The sequence below is a fragment of the Sylvia atricapilla genome, chromosome 3 (genome assembly GCF_009819655.1).
Source record: "Sylvia atricapilla isolate bSylAtr1 chromosome 3, bSylAtr1.pri, whole genome shotgun sequence".
NCBI classification, from domain to species: domain Eukaryota; kingdom Metazoa; phylum Chordata; class Aves; order Passeriformes; family Sylviidae; genus Sylvia; species Sylvia atricapilla.
In genome coordinates, this window is record NC_089142.1 from 102,635,706 (window position 1) to 102,653,636 (window position 17,931).

Genomic DNA, 17,931 nt, shown 5'->3' on the forward strand with positions numbered 1-17,931 from the left:
CATTTTTTCACCACACCTGTGTTAGTGCTTTACCATGGCTGCTCTTTACAGGTAAGAGTAAGACAAGTTGAGCAAAAAGGCATAGTTGTATCATTCTAAAAGGAAACTGGAAAGAAACTGTAATCATGATTCCTGTTGCTTGATTACTTCATGGAGAAGCCTCCTTCACCCAAAGATGCAGCACTTTTCCATCCGCTGTGTAATGATATAAACAGTCAATTTCCCAATTTTTTTTCCTGTGGCCACTGTTCCCTTCTCCTTCACACTGGGCACGTGACTACCCTGAGTCCAAGTTAACTAACTCCTCAACACCACCCCAGCCTGACAGGACAACTCTGAGTGACTTCATAATTCAAAATTTCCAACATTTTATTCAAGCATGAGCCTTACGACCTTTTTCATGGGTTCCAACACAACCTTCACCAACAGTGAACTAAAAAAAAAAAAAAAAAAAAAAAACCCAACAAAAAATACATCTATGCATGCCTGTTTTTGAGCAACAGGAAAGTCCAAGTTATGCAGCACTGGTATGGACAATAGAGTCCACAGAACTGGAATCAGGGGCCTCCAGTTTTACTCAGAGATGGGGTAGTTTAGCCCTACATTGTGCAATTGAATGAATACAGGCATGTGCAGAGAGTGCTTGTGTTTATGTGAGCAGAATGAATAAAGACAATTCCTTCTTTCTTTACTCAAGTATCAGTAGACACTGAATATGGTCAGTATTAGAAGCATATATGCTACTAAAGCCACCCATAGACTCTGCTGCTGCCTAAAAATAGGTTTGGATAAGGGTTCCAAAAGCAGGCCAGATACCAAAATGAATCTGTTTAACGGCAGAAAAAACCTCCATACAGGAAACAAAATGTTTAGTTGCCTCTTAAAGTTTATCAGCCTTAAAGCTGATAAATTCAAGTCTGAAAGGTACATTTCACATATGAATAATGCCATTGAGATAAAAATGAATCGGTATTTTCCTTCCATAAAGAATTATATTTTATACAATCAACTTCGAGAAATCAATGCTGTAAAACATCATTCTCCTTCCACTGGTATTTCTAGGGATATTTTCTTTGAAACACTATTCAACTCTTGGGGGGAAAATGGAGAAAATTTAGTCTGTATAGAGGCAGCTATTAAGAATTTAGTTCCACAGAAATACAGAAATAAATTCACACAGACATTGTAAAACAAGCTGAAATATTTTAAGCAAACTGTGTGACCACAATTCATAGAAATAAGCCTAATGAGAAAAAACCCTTGAAATTATGCAAGAGATTTGGCATGGAAGAGCATTCATCAGTCATCCTGACATGGAAAGGATGGATAAAGGAAGCCTAGAAAATGCAAAGTCTTCATAATGGTTGCTAACTTCTTGTTCAAAATGTATTACTTGATTATCAGGTCATAATGAACAAGTGGAAAAGAAAGTCATAAGAGAGAAAAAGCAAAGATTTATTTTCAGTAGGGCCTGTTTCCCTTGACTGAACTGACAGCATTTAGTCACTTGACTAAATGCTGACCTCATTTCAAAAACTCACCAAGCAGATCAGCTTAATGTTCGCATCTAGTGGAAGGAAGGAGTGCTGGTGTTCAGGCTGGGGCTTTTTAATGTTGCACTGAATTAACTTCAAGAGTACAAGGTTTGCTTTGGTAGAACTTGAACTGTTACACAACTGTTAACTTGAATGGTTAAAGAGGAGAGGTCATCTCCTCTTTAGAACACCAACCTGCCTCTTCTGCCCCACACAGTGACATCAGTGAGTGGAAAGCCCACACACTGCTGTCACAAAAAGTCTCTGTTCAACCAAGAGAAAGGCAGGTTTGTGTTAAGGCAGAAGAATCCAGTAATGCTACTTCTCCTGCACCAGGAACACCACTGCTCTGTTCACTTGGCAATAATCCAGAGATCAGCTTTGCTGGATTTACAGCCAATGTGCCAAAGTCTTTGTGCCCTGTGATGGTGAGTTGGTTTGTGGGTTGGTTTTGTGTAGCTTTGTTTTGAAACAGGGATTCTCTGTGACAACTGTGAGAAGAAAAACCCTCCAAAAGTGGTGCTCAGGTGGTGGCTGAGGACAGATCTTCCAGTGTCCCTCAGCTCTGGGGGTGTCACCACCTCCTCTGGTCAGGGATGGAGCCCTGAACTCCTCTGGGCACCACAGCACCCACCTCAGATCTTCCCTACTTAGGGAAAACGAATAAACAAGAACTCTCTATTCACACTTTTTAGTAATGTTTGACTCATTAATAGTTCATCAAGTCTCCTAATACACATTACATGCAAGCTATAGATCATTTGTGTCTCTTCATAGGCAGGATGTGTTGTTGCATCCTAGCTACCTATCAAAGACATGCTGAAGGCTGTAGAAATCAATTCATGATTAATTACCCAACTTTAATTAAAAAAAAAAAAAACTAAGCTGTTAAGAAATTAAAAATGAGCAATAAACAACTAAACCACTTCCACAGAAGGTAAAATTTCTCCTTTAGAAAGAAAGTTTTCACCACAGCAAAAAGAAAATTTGGATTATAAGTGGAATTTATAGATTAGTTTCTTAATGACATCTAATGTCCATGGAGTATTACAGAACTGAAGTTTAGAAATGAACAGTGAAAAATTATGTTTGGGACATTAGCACTAGGAATAAAAAAACCCCTTCAACCCTGTATTAATTTCTTAAACTACAATTTTAATAGTTCTTGCTCATATCTATATCTTTAAAAAAATCTATCGCAGATTTCTCACATACTTTACAAAATAACTTTTGATCCTCTTCATCCTATTTCAGTATTTTTTGGCAATGTTTTACCTTATTTCTGAAAAAATCTCTTACTGTTATTCCCTTGGCCCAGAATGCAGAAGAGATTTACAATCCATTTCAATTCTAGCATTTCTAGGTTTGAACCTGGCCATTGCATAGTTAATTTTTCTTACATAGCCTTGTGCATTTTAAATGTGAACTATATCACACATACTTATTTACAAGAGACATGACTTGGTAATAACAACTCTAAGTAAATGCATAAGATTAAAAACCTGTATTAGACATAGAGAGGATGCTAAAAACAAAACTTCACAAATTATTGAAAATTAAGTGTAAAAACTTACCTCAAAATATTCCTCAGTTTCTATAGATGGCAATGAAGTAAAAGAAAATCCCATCCAAAGCACAGTTAAAGAACGCAGCCAGCTGTTAACAGAGAATAATTAATTTTAAAATAAAATTTTAAAAAAGTGTAATTCAGGCAGACTACCCTTCAAATCTACTAGTTGCCTAGAAAAATAATACCTAATCCTTAAGAATTGGAGATTAAAACATCTTAATACTTCAGTGTGTAGTTTAATTACCGATTTCCATGTGACTCTCTATCTTTTGAGTGCAAAAATTGTAAAGTGTATTTGAAGAGTTAGCCAAGAGCCCAGTTCACACGCACATCAAATTCCCATTACTTCATTTGCACGTAATGTTTCCATTTATGCAGCTTTTTGGCTTGCAGTGCTATGCAAAAGACTCATATTAATGAAACACTGGGGAGCATTAAAGGATATTTTTAAAAATTACATTTAAATTTTGCTCAGAAAACATTAAGGCTTAATAAGTAGAAACAAACTTTAAGAAGGAAATACAAGAACTGTTAAGTTTTGCTGACTTTAAAAATTACACCGCATTCATAAAAGGCAACATTTTACAGCATCTTTAGTTAAATCAGCACAGACAACTGAGTCCATCTTGGACTAATGCTATTGAGATTGGAAATAAACCAACACACTCTTGACAAACAAAAGCATTTACACGTGGTTTGGCATCCAAACAAATCACTTTCAACACAAAGCAACAAGATGTGTTATCTCCAACAGCAAATAATTCCAGGAGCCTGGGCTAGAAAAAAAATATTCAAGAATAAGAGTCTTACCTAGAGAAGAGAGTTTGAAAGTTTCAAGTTAAGCTCTTAACTGAAATACATTAAATCAATACAATCTACGCTGACACAGACAAATCAGTTTACAGCCTGCTGATATTGATTTAGCTGGAAACTGACAAAAAATCAATTTACACTGAACCAATTACGGCCGGTGGAAATTACCTGATGTGGGTCCACATCCGGGGTTTGTGTACATTTAAATCTTAAACAATCTGAAATAGTGTTAATTAAATCTGTGCAACGTCCGGATGGAGAAAAGGGGAAGAGTCGCCAGGGTAAAGCATCTTAGGACACACTGAAAAACTCTGTGTTTTTACCTACTATAAGGACTAGAATAAGATTGAAAACTAATCCTGCAGAAAAAAACCCAGAGGGACCAGTGAGATTTTCACTAAAAACTTGAGTAACAGGAAATCCTGTCAGGATCTGAGGGAAAGGAAAAATATAATGCGCTATCCAAGATCTTCTTTTACACCCTAAAAACACAGCTTTTGAAGCTCTATCCTGCTGATAGAGCACCAGCCTCCCCTACAACCAAGCCAAAAGAAATTTACTTCAGTCAACAATTAGAAACACAATGAAACGAGCAGCTTTATTTTGGTACAAGCGATCGCTACTTTAGCCACGCGGTTCTACCCAGCGAACAGCACAGGCAGGCTCTCAGCTCCCCCTGAAAGTAAAAAGGAAAGGAGCAAGCAACAGGACGGCAGGATTTCATCAAGTGCGGAGCACCTCGGGGTAAGGGGCTCCTCAGAGGAGGCCGGGCACGAGGGAAGTGAGGGGAGTGCTCTGCCCGGCCCGGGCTCGCGGCTCCGGGATGCCCCTGAGGGCTGTCCCGCCGGGCAGAGCAGGGCAGGGCAGGGCAGGGCAGGGCAGGGCAGGGCAGGGCAGGGCAGGGCAGGGCAGGGCAGGGCAGGGCAGGACAGAGGGCACTCGCACCCACCGAGCGCTCCGAGATGGCGGGGCGGCAGCGGCGCCGCCGGCACCGGGGCTTGTCCCGCGCCTCACCGCAGCAACCGCGCGCGCCGCCCCTTCCCGCGCATGCGCCGCCACAGCCGCCCCCTCCCCGTCCTCCGCGGCCTCACCGCCGACTGCGCATGCGCTGTAAGGGAAGCCCGCGCCTGCCGCAGCCCTCCGCCCCTCCCAACCGCGCGTCGCCCCCTAACGGCCCAACCCCTCCCGCGCCGCGCTGCGCTTCAACGAATGGGGCGAGGGGAGCAGAGGCAACAGCCAATTGCGCGCGGGGGTGTGGCGCGCCGCTCCCGAGGCATGCTGGGAGTTGAAGTTCTCTCCGGCAGCGGAGCGGCGTGGGCTGGCGGCGACCACGACTACAGCCCCCAGGCTGCCGCGCGCGGCCGCGCCCCCCGCCTCTCCACGGTACCTCGGCGCAGCGCTGCCACGGCCGCAGTCGCGCCGCAGAGGTGACCTCGAGCGTTTGGCGGACTCGCTGCTCCCGCAGACATGGTCGGTACCGGGCCCGCGGCGGTGCCGCGCCCCTCGGGTTCCTTCGGCTCCGGGCAGGGGGATCCGACAGGCGGGCGGAGGTGACCCCGAAATGGCGTCGCCCTCCCCGCCTGGCCGCGCTGCTCCCGGCAGGGCCCGCGGAGTGAGGGGCAGGGGTGACCTGGAGGTGGCCGCGGCACCCAGAGGAGCCGGGCCCGGCGGCGCCCCAGGGCTCCCCGCAGCCCCCCGGAGCCGCGCCGGGGTCACCTTCCAGGCGAGGACGTGGGGTCGGTGCCGGCCTGGCGGCGGCTCTGCCTGTCCCTGTCCCCGTGGCCGTGCGGGGGAGGGCGGGATGTGCCCCCGTGGGGACACGGCGAACCTCCGTGTCCCGGGGCTGGCACTCCGCAGGGGTCATCCTCATGGCCCGCGGCTGCCGACATCGCCTGCGGGAGCTGGAGGCTGTCGCCGCCTTCGTTCAGGCGGCGCGAAAGGTTTTGGTGCGGTTCTGTGTTAGCTCAAGGGAAAGTGCTTGTGAAATGCCTTCACTGGTTCATCCCTGCTTGCTGTCGGAAATCCAGCTGTTTGTTCAGACTCTCTAGATTGTCAAGGAGTCCTTCTGGTTCTGCCCTGAGGTTACAGAGGTGAACTGAGGCGCTTTGCTTTTTGCAGCATGTGTCCATAGGTATACAAACCTGCACAGAGACCTTGCTTTCCTTTCTAGGCATGAAAACATCTCTCTGTTTTTCTAGACTCAATACCCTGTTTTTCAAGCCTTCACTTTGTGTTTTGCTATAGAAAGGATGCTTGCATGCTGTGAAACGTGGCTTATTTCAGCTGTACTCTAAAAAAATACCAAAATCTGTAAATTTATCCTACTTTTCCACTCCTGTTTAAAATGTGGGTTTGCAGGAGTGACAGCATGAGAGCAAGTTCTGTTTGTATTTGAACTCTCGAAGTATTGGATGACATGCATGGGCTGATTTCACAGAGGACTTTGATGTCCAGAATGTTACTGTTTTTACCTTGCCTTTGCTGTTCAGATTATGCATGTTGGGCAAGTGGCTTTAAATTTCTGAAATAAAAATCATCTCTCAGTGCAACCACCATTAGCGCAGTGAAATGGAGAAAGTTTTACAGGGCACCTGTGTCAAGGTTGTTTCTTTAGGAAAGAATGCCTTTGGAATTGCTATGCTCTCTGAACCACAGTGCTGGTGGTGTTCTTCGAGTGCACAGCTGCTTTGCTGACACATTTCCAAACATGTTTATTGTCACCACATCTCTGCTTTAAAGAAAGGAGAGTGATGGGAAAGTTGCTTAGGCAGACTGTAGACCTTGGAAGAGATAAGAATGCATTTTAGTGATTAAATATTTCCTGTAAAGCAAAGTGGGGTAGCTTAGTTGGCTGTAATATTCAGGAATAATGTTAAGCTGATGGCGTTTTATAGACAAGCTTATCAGCAATAACCTTTATAGAGATCCCTCAGAGCTGCAATTAGCAGTGCAAAGTCTATTAATTGTGCAGTCAGGATGTTCCTGTCACAACATTTGATAAGTTGTGAGTTATCTTTCCCCTACCTTTGTAACCTCCTGAATGAGTTTTGCAGTGCAGTGCTGTTTGCAGGTATGGCACCAGCGTTTTGGGTCTGCTGATGTACTGGAATCACAGGCACAACTGAGGCACCCAGTGTCTCAAAGTGTGTGGGGAGGATGATAAAGCCTCAACTTCCTCACTTGACACTGGAGCCTTTGATTTTGTCTGTGATGGTTCAGGAGGGGAAAACCTCTTATATTTTCTGGATTAGATGATGAAGGGTAGCTGGAGATGCAGTGCTCAGTTGCTAGGTTTTTTTGGTTTTTTTTCTCATCCTTTTTATCATTACTTTTGCTACTCTTTTATTTCCCTGAAGCTTTTTGACGGTACATCGATTGAATGTGGAGTGAGAAGGCTTTGGAACCAAATATTTCAGCTAGTTGTTGTTGCTTAATTTGTCCTCTAATTCCTGTATACCTGAGAGTGAGTAAAGGTCACCCCTGCAGCTACCACAGCATGAAAGTCCTGAAGGAGCCAAGTCACGGGTTAAAGCGCCTGGACATGAATGTCTGGAGCCTACACCTTCTATGGGGGAGCTTCTTATTTCTCTAAAAGTGGCCCCAGACACTCAGTGAGACCAATTCTAATATGGGATGTAAGGGGTTTTTTTTGTTTATCCACATTTTGTAAGGAGCCACGACGTTTTTGGTTTGTTAATCCAGCTTCTGGATTTAGGAGGAATCCAGAAGCTCTAAATGCTCACGACTGGTGCAGGGGTAAAAAGGGTCTGGGGAATTCACTGAATCCAATGTACTGAAGGTTTGGAAAGGAAAAACAAGTAGGCAGCACTCCTCACCTTATTTTAGCTTATGTGTTTTCCTCCTCCAGCCCCAAAAGGGGGACAAGAGGAAGGATGGTAGTAAGCAGACATAATTATGTTGCGAAGGTGGAGCTGAGTCATGACTGAAGGCTTTTTTTAGAGGCTAAATGCTAAGTTTGTCTCAGTTAAGAAATAGGACTATTTAATTTTTTTTTTTTTACCTTTTTATCTTCTGCTCCTTCCATCTCCTGTTGTTATGCTGAATACTCACCATAATGCTGGTGGATAGGTTGGCATTTTTTATGTTTCAATCAGACTGGCCTATAAAGTTCATAGAATGGAAAAAAAAACCTCTTTCCCTTTTTCCCTTTTGTGACACTACTTTAGAAGAAAGAGCCTTAAAATCTTTCTTCTAGTCACTGAAAATTCAGAAATCAATTCACAATTGATTTCAGATACCCTATAATATAAAGAAAACATGTTTTGCTGTTACCTGTGTGAGTTCTGGAATAATTAAGCACAAGATGTGATTTTTATGATGGGATTTTGCCAGGCCAAGGTTTTGCAGCACTATAACTCTCCAGTAGTTACCTTATTAACTAGTGTGGTTAGCTGCCTTAAAAAAGTGTTCTTTGTTCTATTTATATTAATAAAATGTAGAATTTTCTTAGAAATGTGCTGAGAAGTTTGCTTTAAAATTTGATATGCATCTTGATCCATGCTGCCCATCATCACTCAGATATTATGGTACATTTCCCTGCTCAAGAATAGAGTACCAGAACTAGTTTTGAGATTTAAACCAGCAAGAGTTGATTGTCTGCTCTTCTTCCCCTCATAGTGGAGTTTTGTTGAAGTTAGAGGGATGTGACTCATAATAGGGCAAGCTCAAAAGAGAATAATGCCCTTCAACAACATGTAAGGGGTAATTGGGTAATGAGATATTTAAAGAATCATTTCCATAATGAAGGCCAGATTTAAACCTGCAAGTTCAGTAGTTTAACTTCATCAATTTATCATTCTCTGATTTTATCTAGTATGTGATAAAATGGGGTAGGTGGCTTTTTTTTTATTATTATTATTATCTAACACTAGTGTCTGGTCACTTCTGCAGAGAGAATACACTGGAAGCCCCATATGGCTTTCCTATAAATATCAGTAACAGGAATGCTGCTTGGGAAGGATCTGTAGAGGTCACAGAGTCCACCCTCTTTCTTGCTCCATGCCTGGAAGTTGTCCAGTCCAGCCTGGTGGCGAGACTTTTGTCACAGATGGATCATGTCATAGGTGGTTCCACCAGGGCCTTGAAAACTGCCAGGGGTGAAGGTTATACAGACCCTGTTCTGCTGAAGCAATACCATGTAGTCAAGAGTTTTTCCTTTTAATTTGTAGCTGTTGCACCCTGTTCTGCCACTGCTGAGAGGTTTTGGGGGCACTGTTATTTTCCTAATCCTCTGTGGAGATGTGGTGGTTTGCTGTTAGATCCCCCTTACCCTCTGCCTTTCCAGACTAGGTCCAGCACCTTCAGCCTCATCTTACAGACCGTGAAACTCAGGTTTCCAGAACTGGACTCAGTATTCCATCTGCAGTATCACCAGCACTGAGTGCAAGGCTTGTCTTTGCTCTGCAGCTTTCACTTTTCCTAATGTAGCCCAGAATGCAGTTAAATCACTTTTTTCACATTCAGTGATCTGTATCTCAAATTATCATCTTTTAATTTTTGGGAAAAGTAGCCTTGCCATTCCAGCAGGATGATCAGTCTGCTTGTTCCTGTCTTGGCACAATCTACCCCAGCCCTATTGCCTCTGGAGAGGAAAAGGGAGATACAAATAACAGGTTTACAAAATCCTGGGTTATGAACGTCCTTTGCCACGTGGCCCATTGATGGAATCATAGAATGCTTTGGGTTTGAGCAAACTTTTAAAGGTCATTGATCCACCCCCTGCATTTGGCAGGGACATCTTCAACAAGACCAAGTTTTTTAGAGACCTGTCCAATTTGACCTCGAATGTTTCCAGGGGTGGGGCAGCCACCACTTATCTGGACAATCTGTGCCAGCGTTTCACCATTCTTCTTGTGAAGTATTTATTTCTTATCTATGTCTGTGCTCTTTTAGTTTAAAACTATTGCCCCTTGTCATTTCATAACGGGCCCTACTGAAAAGTTTCTCCTGATCAGTTTTGTAAGTCCCCTTTGAGAATTGAAAAGCCACCTTGGTATCTTCTCTTCTCAGGGCTGAACAACCCAAACTCTCAGACCCTTTAATTTTCAATATTGAAACTTGAACCTCTGGATTTCTCCCAGTCCTGGTTCTGCTTAACAAAGTGGTGTTTTACTCTAGGGCAAGCCATTTTCCCCCCTCTTATTTGCAATAGAGTAACATTTTGGCAGCCTTCTCCCAGTCTTTTGGAGTTTTGGGTCAGTTTGACAATAGACAGTTGTATTATGGATAGTAGTGTCTGTATTTGTTCATAATGTGGCTTTTGTCTGTGGATTAGTTAAATTTGCTGCCTAACAGTTTAGTGGGGCAGTAGTTTTAAGTCCACTAGATTCTTTGCTTTCTGGCATTCAATAAGTCTTTGGCTGGGAATAAGCATTCAAAATGCTTAATGGGAGCAGCCCTCAAAATTGAAAGAATCTGAAAACCAGTCTAGTAAAACTTGAGTAGTAAATTTCAAGCGTGAATGGGTGGGGTTTGTGTTGTATCGACTTATGTTAACGAGGCAGTGTTAAAGGGAACACAAATTTTTTTCAAATACATCGTTATTCCTGGCATTTTGCAAGTTTTTGAGGAGCAGTTCTTAAGGATCTTTTTGCAATTGTAGTCTGGTCCTGTAAAAAGCCACCAGAGAAATCGCTGGTGGTTCAAAGCAGAGCCAGAAGTAAGATTCCAGGAGCTGGGGCTAATCTGCTTTTCATCCAGGCTAAACAACCCTAATGTTCTTGCTGCAGTCACTTAATTTTTAACTGGTGTGAGGCTGAGGTGAGGAGCTGTGGATGAGGCTGTGTCATTCCCTTGCAGGGTGAACCTGTCAGAGTGCTGGTGACTGGAGCTGCTGGGCAGATTGCTTACTCCCTCCTCTACAGCATTGCCAAGGGCGATGTCTTCGGCAAAGACCAGGTAACTCTCACACTAAATTAACTGAACAGCAATGAAAGAATGGCAAAACTGCAGTGCTTGACACTGGTTTCCTCGTAAAAATTCACACTGGTTTACCAACATTCAAGTAATTTTCTTCCTTAAGTGGGGAAAATGGGAGTTCTGCTCTGTCAGGCAGGTTGTTTTGTTTTCTGCACATGGGTTTTGGACGAATACAAGACAAATTCATTTTCAAAACAGATTGTGCTCAGCTTGTACTAAACCTTTTCTTTTCCTTCCAGCCTCTTATTCTTGTGCTGCTGGACATCACTCCTATGATGACTGTCCTGGAAGGTGTGGTGATGGAGCTGCAGGACTGTGCTCTGCCGCTGCTCAGAGGTGGCCAAAACAATTTTTTCTTTATACCTACAAGATGCTGCAATACAGTTCTTGCATTTAGGAGTCCCTGTAGCTGGCAGGATGTTAGGCAGAAGAAAATTTTAGATAATCCTTCCTTGGGTTTGGATTTTGTGGAATATAATCAATTTAACTTAGCCTGTAAGCTGGGAAGAATGACATCAAATGGGTTTTGTGAACAGAATTGGCAATGCAGATATGTGGGTTTCTATCATCTAATCCTGGGCTTTCAGCTGGACAAGAAATTGTCAGATATTTGTGCATATGTGCATTGTATTCTGGCCCAGCACTGAAATATATATAATATATCATTGCCATAGTATGTATATAATATTTATTGCTGAATTTAAAAACCTCCTCATTTAGTCTTAAAAATATCTTCTGTAAGAGACAAAAAATAAAAAAATCACTCCTCAAGCCATGTAAAGAAGCTGAGTTCTGATAGTTTAAACAAGCAGAAGAAAGGGAGCAAGTAGGTGTTAGTGTGATTACTATAACATGTGACAAAAAAAAGTAGGTACCAGCTTCTCTGCTTTGAATTGTTAAAGGGGCAGAAAAAGTTCACTTGTGTTGGTACTTGGCACTGAAATTTTATTGTAAAAGTGAAGAAAAGCTTATGCACATATTTTTGGAGGCAAATGAAATGTATCTTCTTACATAGATTTTTCCTGTGTTTTCCACTTTAGATAAATATTTGTGTATAATACTTGCCCGTTTACTGGCAAGTATTAAATCTGTGGAGGTAGGGCTATACCTGTGTTTTTGGAAGGGGAAGGTGGTGGTGTTCTCAGATTAGATTATATATTATTTATGCACAAAAGAATATTCCCATTAGCACCATGCCATGAGTATTTATCTTGCTGAATTCTTTTCCCCCTTTCCTTTTTTCAGAGGTCATTCCAACAGACAAGGAGGAAGTTGCATTCAAAGACCTTGACATAGCAATTCTGGTTGGCTCCATGCCAAGGAGAGAGGGCATGGAGAGGAAGGATTTACTCAAGGCAAATGTGAAGATTTTCAAGTCTCAGGGTGCAGCCTTGGACAAGTATGCCAAAAAGACTGTCAAGGTGAATATAGGAACTGAATTTAAAACATGAATTCTCAGTTCTGTAGAGGTCTGGATGCTTTGTAGAAGAATATTGCACAAGCAGGGGCCTGTTCAGTGGGGGCATTCCTTTTCTTGTGCCCTGGAAAACAGACCACAGTCCAGGGTGGATAAGAAACAGAATGTTAAATAGCTAGATGATTTAGTCATAATTTAGTCACTAATTTTATTAATTAATGTGTGTTGAAAAAGGTAAGTCTTACATTGTGTTGCTGTATTCCACACAGACTCTGAACTGGTTACCACCAGTTTGAAAAGCAACCCCATAAAACTGTATTTTTAGAAAACTAAGCAGTCTTTTGGCTGTTATCACTCTTCTCTGGGAGAACTGAATTAACTACATGCAGCTGCCTACTTCATATCCATCTGTGTCCTTTAACATAATGACCCTTAACTTCAGCATCAGTATGGAATTACAGTTGCACAAAAATCGGCTTTATATAGGTTGTTTGCATCTCTTTCTTTGGAGCGTTAGAAGATTTTAATTGTTCTCTGTCAGATTTCCTTCAGCACAGTTAATGGGATCGTGTGGCTGCTCTCCCACTGCTGTTAATCTCAGCCCCAGACTCTGACTGTGCTTTGTAACTGACTTTTTCATGTCTGCTGATGAACTTCCTGCTGCTTCTAAAGATGTGTTTGCTTCTTTATCCAGTATAAAAACTATCAATGTAACTATTGCAGAGGAGTGGGAAATTTACTGAACTAACTTTCAAAAGAAGAAATACAAAGGGAGGTTTGCAGATCTGCTTGTGTGATTTAGAGTATGTGGAGTTTGACATAAGGCACAAATGAAGGATGAATAAAAATCAGTTTTTGCATAGTAATAAATCGATAAAAGTTGAGGCTGTATTTTACTCCTAACTGCCTGTGAACATTGAGATAAGTAACTGTTCTGGCTTTTTAAATTATAAAGCAATTATATAAAGCAGTGGCAGCCAGTCCAGAAAGTTGTTAAAAGTGGTTGGCTAAAAGTGTGCATGTGTCTGTCTTTCCCTGTATCTGCTGGCATGAGGTTTGCAGCCAGGCTGTAAGGTCAGTGCACAGATCTCCCCAGAAGTCTTGTTCCCTTTCACAAGGGATGTCAAGTTAAAGAAAATACCTGGAAAATGTTTTTATGTGCAATTATGGAAGATTGGGTGACTACAAACCCTTGAAAAACAATCTTGTTGAAGACAACCAAGAGATTAGAAAACTTCAACTTTTAGACAGCTTCTTTGAAGGCCAAGCAATGTGTTTCACTGGAGGGGGGTGTTTTACAGAAATACCTACTTCATCTTTCCTTTTATTCCCTTTTTAGGTTGTGGTTGTTGGGAATCCAGCCAATACCAACTGCCTGATTGCATCAAAGTCAGCCCCATCCATACCAAAGGAAAACTTCAGCTGCTTGACTCGTTTGGATCACAACAGAGCCAAATCTCAGGTAAAAAGGGAGATCTCTTACTGTCTTAAGGGAGATTCTGTTGTCTCTGCTAAATACAAACAGAGCAATGCTTTCAGAAAAGCCTGTGGATTGAGGAGCTGAAGTCAATGCAATGGACACTTTTAATTTCCAATTAGATTGCTCTGAAACTTGGTGTGACTGCCAATGATGTGAAGAATGTCATCATCTGGGGCAACCACTCCTCCACTCAATATCCTGATGTGAACCATGCCAAGGTGAATGTGAAAGGAAAGGAAGTTGGAGTCTATGAAGCTATAAAAGATGACAGCTGGCTGAAGGGAGACTTTATCCTGGTAAGATACCTTTTTTCTCTTTTTTAATGATCATTCTGTGCTTGTGCTTTCTCCTAACCTCATCTGAAATTGTTAACAATGCAACTGATGTAGTGAAGCTCTTTTCTCTCACTAGAATAAGCCATCAGTTATTTCCTCATGGACAGTTCAAGGCAGGAAAGTCCATGTAACTTCCACCAGAAAAATCCAACTAGAATGCTAAAATGATTCAGCAAAGAGTTTGGATCACAGCTCAGGTGAAACTTGTGTGACACAGAAGCCCCAGTGCCATTTCGCTACTGTGATTTTTTGAGGCAGATTTGTAGATGAAGTGGAATGATCCATTTGCTGCTCCACACCCACCAGAAAAGGCCAACAACTCTTTCCTTGCTCATGCATGTGCACAGACATACACACTTTGAAATTCTAAATATATGGCATCATCAGCACCATTTCTGAAAAGGAATCTGAAAAATCTAGAAAATGTCTTAATGTAGGGTAGTAATAAATAATAATGTAGGTTAGTAAAACAAAATAATGGTATTAATTGAGCAAGAGCACAGGCTACCTAAGTGGAATATGAAGATAAATGGGTTACTAAAGTCCTAGATGAATAAAGCTTTACCAAAACTATAAAATTTAAAAAACTATTAACTTGAGTATGGCGAGGTAGATTCAGCTATCTTCAGGAATTAAATTAATTGTATGCATTAAGGATTGTAGGATTGAGACCAGTAAGTGTTTCACATTGGTGTTCAGCAAAGACCTTAACTGACAGTTGTTGCTTGAGACATCTGTTCCTGTTGACAGGCACAAAATCTCCTGGTGGGAAAAGCCTGAGACATCTGGTTGCTGTAAGAGAAATCAGCTAGCTGTAAAGCTGAGGAATGAACCTCTGAAACATTCTGTTACATTTGTGTTGTCAGAACACTCCTGGATTGTATTTCTGGATTGTGTGCCATGTTTGTTTAGTGAAACAACTGTGTCTTCACTGTTAAAAAATTTAAATAATTGCACAGGACAGTCTTTCTTGATGGCGTTTACTAACAGCATGATTTTGCTGCTTTACAATTTAGTTATGGTTGGGTTGTTTTGGTTTTTTTTCCTTAATTGCAGACTGTTCAGCAACGTGGAGCAGCTGTTATTAAGGCCAGGAAGCTGTCCAGTGCGATGTCAGCTGCCAAAGCTATCTGTGACCATGTGAGGGACATCTGGTTTGGCACTCCAGCGGTAAGATATGGTTATTGAGTGTTTGTTTGCTTTGATTCCCTGCCCATGCCACTGACCTCGAGTGTTTGCGTGTTCAGAGGAAGGAATCTCTCCTTTTCTGGAGTAAGTTGTGTCACAGGAGATAAAGGATATCAAGAACAGTGAAAATTTTGCTTGCTTATAGCAGTGAAAAATGTATTTTATCCCTGGCTTTCCTTGTTTCAGGGGGAGTTCGTTTCGATGGGAGTCATTTCTGATGGCAATTCCTATGGTGTTCCTGAAGACCTGCTGTATTCATTCCCTGTTGTGATCAAGGTAACCAGGCTGTATTTAAATCCATGTATCTTCTGCAAGACCTATTAAAGTGTCATGTGAGCTGTTAACAGCAGTGTGGGACTGCAGTTGCTGGGATGTGGGGGTTTAGCAGCCTTGCACAGAGAGGGCTCCTATTAACCAAATTAACTTGATCATCATCTGACTGCTGGTAAATAAGTGCAATCTGACATGACTAACTGGTTGCATTCTTTATCTGAAATAAAATTTACTGCTGCTTGATGTGGGCTTTGCTCTTAGGCTGCAAAGTTTCTTTCATGCAGACTGAATGGAGCCTGTTCTTACATGGGAGGACTTTGCATTTGTTTGTTTTCAATCAGGACAAGACCTGGAAGTTCGTCGAGGGTCTTCCTATTAACGATTTCTCTCGTGAGAAGATGGATCTGACTGCTAAGGAGCTAGCTGAAGAGAAGGAGACTGCTGTGGAATTCCTCTCCAGTGCATGACTAGGTCAGGAGGAAATACAGAACCATGTAAGAGTGGAAGAATCGAGAAGCCGTCTGTAGGTCTGCTACCAAACACCACTACTGTATCCAAGTCCAATGTCTGTGGCCATTGTGCATTTTAAAGTTCATATGCTTACTGGTACTGTCGTGCCTCTTTGAGTTCTTATTAGCAGAATATTATTAAAGAAGTCAAACTAGTTTGTTGACCAAACTTTTTTGTCTGTTCAATCCTAGTTGCTTTCTGTGTGTGGTACAGGATAATTGTTTGCCTTGGCTACTAACGCACAATCTGAGTTTTGATTAGAATTTGGCACTGCTAGAACACGTCCTAGTGATCACTTCAGCATCTTCCCTCTGTCTCAACTGAAAACGAAATCAGAATGCCAGTAATTCTCCTTGAACCAGTAGTTCAGTGGCCCAAGTCTATCACTGGACAGACTTCACGTAAACACACTTCACTCTGGTTATGCTTTACGATGTTTGTCAATAGAAATATTAAAAGTTGTTCAATCAGATATTGGCTAAGAGTAGTCTGTTGCACTTTATTTGCATGTTTTAGTTATGCAACTAACACAGTTTGATAGTACAAGGTAAAAAAAGCCCTGAAAGCCTATTTTAGGAAGCTGAGGGAAACTAGTTTAAACTTTAAGCATTACTAGCTTTTGTAATGACTAACAATTTCCCTTTGCCTGAGTTGGTGTCTGTCCTGTTCTAACAGAAGTTTCTGCCTTGTACTAAAGTAAATCTTGGTCTGTCATATCTGGAGTCATCTCATTTTTCTTTCTTGGTTTGTTTCCATTTAATGAGGATTTGAAAACCAGAAAAGGAGAGGTTAAGCTGAATTCTAAGCTTTATTCAGTTTCTAAACTCAATTCTAAACTTAATGAACAGTTTCTTGGAGGATTTACCAGCCAGAATATAAAATAAATCAGCAAACATGAGTAAGTTTATCTATAAAAATGGGTCTGCTCTCTGAATAATACTGTATCTATTGAGTACAGTGACAATGATGCAGCAGAGACATTATACACAGAGGGGAGAGAAACATTTCAGAAAATGGGAATATGCTGCAGCAACAGGGAGTGATCACCATGAATGCTTATGAAGCAGCTGTTGCAAGCATTTAGACATTTCTGCAGTCTTAAAAATGGACAGGAACTATTCACAGTTGTATTTTTTCACTGTTCTTCTCCTTCCTCTGAGCCCCTTAGAGTTCAGTTTTCAGGAGAAAATTTCATATACCTGTCTTTTCATGACAGTTCAGGCACTTCCACAGAAGTTAGGGAGGAAAGAGAAGCTGCCACTGTGTTGACTTCCTTCTGGCAGTTCCATGCAAAGTCCACAAAATCTCATTTCAACATGAGCTCAGGGATCAAAGGAATTCATTGCAATGATTACCATGCTACAATTTATTTTAAATTAAGGTGTTTCTGCAGTGAATGTTACAAGAGATGGCTCCAGCCCACACTGTTACTCAGTATAAGAAGGCTAAATAAAGGAAAAAGTGCACATCCATGCCCGATAAATACAAATAAGAATTTTAAATGCTGCTGGTGTGCTTTGTAGCATCACCATGTAGGGAATTAGCTTGAAGAAAGAAAATCTGGAAGATGTGGCTCTTCAAGAGGTTTTTGAGGTATTTTAAAGCAACCTTCTGCAGAGGCCCACTCCTTGTTTAGGAATGCTTCTAACAATGTATCAGAGCACTTGAATAGTTAACCTCAGTACTTGACAGAGTATCTCTCTCTTGATACACCCAACTCAACAGTTGCACTGTTGTAACTCCTCAGGCTGAGTTTTGAGCACTGCTCTGTTCCCTCCACTTCAATGAGCCAGTTCACCAGGAAATATCTCACCTGCTCCTTGTCCAAAGGCTTTGCTATCCTGCTACTTACAAACCCCCACGTGGTGGAT

The 17,931-nt window shown here is 41.8% G+C and overlaps 1 protein-coding gene across 1 annotated transcript; it reads left to right on the forward strand.

Moving 5' to 3' along the window:
- Window positions 1-5,283: 5,283 nt before the first annotated feature.
- On the forward strand, window positions 5,284-16,532 carry MDH1 (malate dehydrogenase 1). Its single transcript, XM_066316456.1, has 9 exons — window positions 5,284-5,388; window positions 10,738-10,836; window positions 11,097-11,193; window positions 12,103-12,278; window positions 13,614-13,736; window positions 13,874-14,050; window positions 15,146-15,259; window positions 15,464-15,553; window positions 15,892-16,532. Exons 1-9 carry the CDS (start codon window positions 5,386-5,388, stop codon window positions 16,015-16,017), a joined length of 1,005 nt encoding a protein of 334 aa, XP_066172553.1. The 5' UTR covers window positions 5,284-5,385; the 3' UTR covers window positions 16,018-16,532.
- The last annotated feature ends 1,399 nt before the right edge of the window (window positions 16,533-17,931 follow it).